This window comes from Egretta garzetta, unplaced genomic scaffold (assembly GCF_000687185.1).
Source record: "Egretta garzetta isolate BGI_Z169 unplaced genomic scaffold, ASM68718v1 scaffold271, whole genome shotgun sequence".
Classification (NCBI taxonomy): Eukaryota; Metazoa; Chordata; class Aves; order Pelecaniformes; family Ardeidae; genus Egretta; species Egretta garzetta.
Window position 1 is genome coordinate 6,696,961 of NW_009258669.1, and position 6,797 is coordinate 6,703,757.

Consider the following 6,797-nt stretch of genomic DNA (forward strand, 5'->3'; position numbering starts at 1 on the left):
TGAAGGACATTGAGCCTTGGGCCACAAGGGTCTCTGTTAGTGGAAGCAGCAGCAGCAACCCAAAAAGGAGGAAGCCTGTTGAGGAAGCTTTTGAGAGAGTCCAGTCTCTGATGACTCTCTCCTCTCTTAAATTCTTTCTTTTCTGAAAATCACTGTGTTGACTGAAATCAAAATGGGTAAGAAAGATGAGCACAGACTGTCTCCATGTATCTGAAAGTGTGTCCCCGAAATTCAACTATCAACAGAACTGTATGCGCTGTAAAAATTTTCCATGTTTTCTGATGGGGATCAAATTTGCAGTTTTGTTTCTAATATGGTTCTCTTGCCAGTGACTCTCATCTCTAGTTTAGTCAGTGTCCTAAAGGAAAGACGTTTTAAGCTAAATTCAGCCCAGACACTTTTAAGCATACTTGACCAGGTCAGGTTCATGGAGGTCCAACCCAAATCCTTGAAATTAGTCTTTTGCGGATTCTTCACGAGAAAATCTGCTTTTTATTAGGAGGCCTTGGATTATGTTTAGGACTCCTCCTCACCCAGTTATCTGAAACAGCTATTTCAATGTCCCATCTATACCTTTGTGAGAGATAACTGACTTTTCCCTTTCCCCTTTGCAGTCTTTAGGAAGTTGTGTCATGTATGAATAAGGGAGACAACAGAATCGGTATTTCTTCTCTGCTCTAACCCACAGAAAACATTTTCAGAGGACTGGGCCACACTTTTTGTTTAATACAGGTGCCGAGCTGTACAAAAAAACTCAAGACTTTGAACAAGTAATCTAAAAAATGTGCTAGATATTCCTCAGCTACTTTGGTCTTGCTGGCATGCAAGGAAACTTCCCAAGTAAATAGCACTGCTTAGGTACTGAGGGGCCTGCCTCCAATTCTGGCAGGTGTCCTTCAGTAAACTGCTTTCCTTTGAACGATTGTCTTGATCCTTCATCAGGAGTGAAAGAGCAGGTAACTGGGAAGATCTGGTACTGAGTTTGCAAGGTTTCCCTTTAATGAATGCTAACCCTTCTTTCGGTTCACTGTCAGCTGTTTAAAACACTGATTCAAGTGCTTCCTCCAGCTCAGTCCCTGAAGTACCGTTTGCTGAAAGAAAAAAATATAATGCACCAGAGGAAAAGGTCACTCCATTCTAGTGTAGCTTTTTACAAACTTTCTCTTAAGCATCTGCTGCTGCCTGGTATCAGTGATGAATATTGAGATAATTTCGCTTGGGCTTGGCAATTCTTACGTGTTTATGCTCTTTGCCAATGGTGCCTTGGTTTGAGTGATAATATACTGAGAAAGGGAGTTGATGTGAAGACATTAGAAGGACTGGAAACAGGAACTAGGTATTGGCAGTGGGGCTTGAGATGTCAGGAGAGTCACAATTGTTTCTGATTTAACGCAACCAAGTACACTGGAAAAGTGACAGCGAAGTCTGAAGCTTTGGAGGTTTCCTCTGATTTTACCTATGAAGGGCAGGAAAGACTAAAAATCCTTCCATTTGAGGCATTAAATGGTGGTAAAGTAGATGAAGGATTGGCCCTAGGTTTCTGTGTTAGTGAATAAGGAGAGAGGCGATTATGCAATACAGAAAAGAGACGAAAGATGTATGTTTGTGCCTCTATAGTGTAGATGAATCATAAAGAGTTTTAAAAGACTGTTCTTTTTGTAGATGTGAAGTGTTCTTCTGTATATTTTACTTTGGGAATTTTGTCAGATGATGGGGTTTTTTGAACTGATCTTTTTTGGAGGCACTTTTTCCTAGAGCTTGAAGGCAGCGCCTCCTGCATGCCCTGTGGTAATGCGGTAGGGAATGCAGACGAGAGGAACTGAGCAAGACTGCAGCTGGTACTATGTAATGAGTGATGATGTAAAGCCATGCCAGCCTAAATCCAGGCCTCAGCTGGGCATCTCACATGGGCATTTGATGGTGCCTGTTTCTAGTGTTCAGGGAAGTGTGTGAAATGGTAAAGCTCTGCATAACACAACTTTTCCTTTCTGAGCTCCGTAATCTGGCTGCTATGACTGGAGGAACTTTACCAGGCAGGAGAAAATACACTGCCAGCCTCTTTGCCCAGCTGCATTTATCTGTCCCCTCCCATGGAGGTATGCATCACACACACACACACACACACACATGCAGCAGTGTCACCTCTGAATCTCACAGTAGTCTTAAGGAAACCCTGGAATGTTAAAGCAAAAATGTCCGAGGGCTGGTTTTCTGCTAAAGGATAGGCTGCCTGCCATCCGCTCGTTTTCATGTGTCTTTCCATCCATGATAGACCAGTGAGCTTAAGTGTAGTTTGAACGTTACTGTTTTCTAACTGCCTAAGATGTCTTTAGGCCAGTATTTCCTGGCTGTGTTACTGTAAAAAGAGATCATTCTCCAGGCTCAGGTTACATGAGCTTGAAAAAAAAGTTTGGAGCAAACTTATCTGAAGGTACAGCATCTTCCTACAGTTTGCCATTTTGAGGCATGGCCAGGGTACAAAGCCCTTACTCTTTCAGAACAGGGTATGGCGACAGTGTATTTATGTCATGGATCAGGAAACACAGATGATGCTATTGATCACAGTGGTCCAAGTGATTTATGGCTGGTGTCAGGGAGATTTCTGGACAGGATGGGTCAACCATGGGTGATGTACAGCTGGATCTGCTGTTCACTGAGAAGAGTTGTTTAGTGAGATAATAATCATTGGCAGTTGTTGCTGTAATGTTCATGAGATAGTGGTGTTCAGCATCCCATGGGGAGCAAGGAAGGCAAGTAGCAGACTATAGATGCTAGAGTTCAGGTGAGCGTACTTGGGTTTAACCAGTGAACTAGTAGGTATCATCTCCTGGGAGGCAGCTCTGAAGGGGCAGGGAGCTCCAGAAAGCTGGCAGGTCTTTAAGGGCAGCATTTGCCAAGCACAGGAGTGCTTGGCTTGGAAAACCAAAGCTTGCCTATAGCTGACACTTGGAAGGGACATGAAAGGCAACAAGAACTTCTGCCACTGCACTGATATCAAAAGCTGATAGAGTAAAACGTGGGCTCATTGCTGAATGAAGTAAACCAATTAGTGACAGCAGACAATCTCAATATAGTAGACTCTTTTTTATCTTTGTTAGGAAAAGTATTGGTGGGAGAGGAAAAACCGTCTTGTTGAAAAGAATTTTAACTCATAACAATTGAGAATAGAGCTCTGTACCTTTATTACAGTAAGGTTCAACCACATGAGGATCAGGAGGGAATCTGTACTGGGATGGTAAACGGAATGTTAAGTTAGAACTGATTTTTCTTACAGCATGAGTGTAAGAAAATCAGCTTGTGATAAGGTGTCAGAACTTCTCTGAATACTTCTCAGATAAATTTCTTGACTCTGTGAGGAGACCTGCTGGTATTAGCTATCTTTTTTGAACTTCTGTACTAGCCTATGTGAAATTATATTTTTCAAACCTCTGATATAAGGAATAATGTTGTATTTTGATAAGAGGGCTGTGGTAAGTGAATATTGTGGGATAGTTTAGCTCGAGTAAGGTATCTGTAGATGCATTTCAGCACACTTCATCATTGACATACTTGGACTTCAATATGTTTGGTATCTAACGAGTTGAAGGCATAAAGGCTAATATTTTTCAGTCTTTTTTTCTAGTTTATCACAAACAAACTGACATTTATAATTTATATAGAGAGAGCTCTGATCTTGACATATTCTTGAGTAATTTTCTTCTTCAAAAAGTATCTCAGTGAAATCAGTGAATGTACTTACGTGACTAGAGTGAGTTGGCTCAGGTGAATAAGGTGGAGGGGGAAAATTCATCAAGGCTTCACTTCAACTGCAGGTGCATTAGTCTACATACTGTGGTCCTTGCAGGCTAAGGGCCTTTCAAGAAAGCTGATACTGAAGTGTTTCTTAGGTCCTACCCTTGAATGTAGCTAATATCAAAGTTGTCCATCTCTGCATAACGTAAGTATTTCATTCACTCCCAATCAGTGGACCTTTAGAGAAAGGTTTCTGTTCTTGATAGCTGTACTTCAAAATTGATGAAGAAACATGTAGAAGTCACTTTCTTTTAAGGAAGTTCATTTTCAGAGCATTCTGATTATATTTGTAAAGAGCTTTCTATGAATGTAATGTATGTAAGCCAGTATGCTAGCCTTAAAAACAAAAAGCAAGGTGTACATTTTTTAATTTGTAGCCCTAGAGCCTGAAGTCCTTAATCTAGTGTTTCTGCAACATGATTGGTGTTCTCAATACCATAAGTCTGTTACATAAGTTTAAAAAGTTGTAATGACAAGTCCTTGAACTGTTGTGTAGGGTGTGCCCTCCCTGTAATTCTTTTCACTTTTGTGGTGTTGGAGGAAGTTGGAGATGCTATGCACATGGAAAGAGTTACTCGTGTTTGTAATCCAAATGGAAGCTATGTAGTCTGCCTTTACGCTGGAAAGTAATTCTGCTCTGCATTGGCAGAGGAAGCATTCATCTACTTTGACTTTGTATTTCAGACAGCAGTGCAGTGTTCGGTCATCCTGCCAAAGCAGTAACAACCTGGATGGACCTTGAGTGCTCACAAGGAAGAGTGTATCACTTTCAAACTTCCAGAGGTTATAATATCTTCAAAAATGGTTACAGGCGTAAAAGAATGGAGTAAATGTTGACCAATGATAATGTGTAAGACTGTTTTTAGAAGCTTTATCATGCTTGATAATGTTTAAGATGGCTAAAGTTAGATTTTTACTATGTTTTAAACTTGCAATAGCTTTACTGTCAAGCTGGATCAGACAATGGCTGCAGGAAAAAAGTCTCTATTCAGTGGTACCTTTTAGTTGATGGAAGAAAGGAAAGGCTAGATAATCCTTTGTTGCTGTTTCATAAAATAAGACCTAAGAAATTTGCTTTGCTATTTCTGCCGCCCATCTTTTCCTTCAACAAGGTAAATGGTTACAATTCACTTCAGAAAGGTACAAGAAAAACTTTCAAAATAAGATTATGCTATTTTTTATACGTTATCCATATTTTTTATTTCAATTATTTTTTTTTAAAAAAGCAGGAGGTTTTTTTGTTTATGTGCTAGAAAGCATGGTTTAATAATTGTGGCGGTTCTTTCACAGCACAATTGTGTAATGAATGAATGTTTTCATTAAAAAACATAGGTAATGCCTAAGCCAAATTTGTGCCTGAAGATGTACTTTTGTGACTTACAGAACTATACAGAAAAGTACTTTGCTCCTGAACACTCTGATGGCCTTTTGCTGCTTCATTGATCTGAACAACTCTGGTTTTAGTTTCTGTTTTACGTGATGAATGTGCTTGAGTGCTTTGAATGTATGCATTTCATTTTTTAGTACAATTTGACTTCAGTGTCTTAGAACTTAAGGTTCTAAGTCCCTGAAACAACAGGGACTGCTGAGTGAGAAGTGGATCAGAATGCAATCCAAGCCAAGCAAAGGAAAGATCAGAAACATGACAGGTACAGATTCTCTCAGTAATGTAAAAAAAAAAAAACCAAAAAAACCCAAACAAACAAACAAAAAAACCCAAAACAGAAATTAGTCCAAAGGAAAATAAAAAAGCAGGTACATAAGCTTTTTAGCTTGCTTGTCTTGTTCTGTTAGACACCCAGTCTCCTTCTATGAAAGACTTCAGATTTGGACATATTCTCCGTACCAAAACAGTACAGGTGCTTTTCAGATACTGGGGAAAGTAGCTTAACCAACTTTCCATATTTTCTGGTATTTTTTTTAAAGAACTTAGATTGCAGGAGACAGAGCTTGAAGCTTGAGAGGAAGAAGGCTACAGATTTAATGTGCCTTTTACTACCAAATCAGATGGCTGGCCTTAAAAATGGTTTTCATTGTTGTTATCTTTGCCCCCTAGACAGTTCTAGTGAAATGCATTGGAGCCATAAAATTCATACTTGGATGTTCTAAAAGAAAGTTGTTTCTGGGTTTCCATTTTCAGTACCCCTTGGGTGTTTTTTTTACATACCATAGTAACATATAAACTTAATTGTTCTGTTAATTTTCTTGTTTTATATACTGAGTACTTACACTGCCACAGGACAGTATGGCTCAGAGCAGGTCCATAGTTAGTGGGTTTTGTTAGACATTTCTGATACAAATTCTTCATCGTCATGTGCAAGGCTAGATGATGATGCTAGGTAAGGATAGGAGTTCACTGGCTGGCCATGTCCAAAGAGTTACAGTCGATAGTTCAATGTCCAAGTGGAAACCAGTAACAAGTGGTATTCCTCAACGGTCTGTACTGGGACCAGTACTGTGCAATAGCTTCATCAATGATGTAAGATAGTGAGATTGAGCTTGTGGATGACACCAAGCTGAGTGGTGCAGTTGACACACCTGAGGGAAGGAATGCCATCCAGAGGGACCTGGACAGGCTGGAGGAGTGGGCCCATGGGAACCTCATGAGGTTCAACAAGGCCTAGTGCAGGGTCCTGCACCTGGGTTGAGGCAACACCTGGTATCAGTACAGGATGGGGGATGAAGGGATTGAGAGCAGCCCTGCGGAGGACTTCAGAGAACTGGTGGATGAAAAGCTGGACGTGAGCCGGGAATGTGTGCTTGCAGCCCAGAAGGCCAACCATATCCTGGGCTGCATCAAAAGAATGGTGGCCAGCAGGTCGAGGGAGGTGATTCTGCCCCTCTACTCAGTTCTGGTAAGAGCCCACCTGGAGTACTGCTTCCAGCTCTGGAGCCTTCAGCACAGGAAAGCCATGGACCTGTTGAAGCGGGTCTGGAGGAGGGACACAAAAATGATCAGTGGGTTGGAACACCCCTTCTGTGAGGACAGGCTGAGAGAGTTGGGG

The 6,797-nt window shown here is 40.9% G+C and overlaps 1 protein-coding gene across 1 annotated transcript in view; it reads left to right on the forward strand.

Annotated features, from left to right (window-relative positions):
* Positions 1 to 6,367, forward strand: part of LOC104135050 (methylthioadenosine phosphorylase) — a 31,403-nt gene extending 25,036 nt beyond the window's left edge. The window contains exon 8 of the mRNA XM_035888463.1: positions 4,477 to 6,367. Coding sequence (XP_035744356.1) covers positions 4,477 to 4,515 — 39 coding nt within the window. The 3' untranslated portion in view covers positions 4,516 to 6,367. The remainder of the gene's footprint in view (positions 1 to 4,476) is intronic.
* The last annotated feature ends 430 nt before the right edge of the window (positions 6,368 to 6,797 follow it).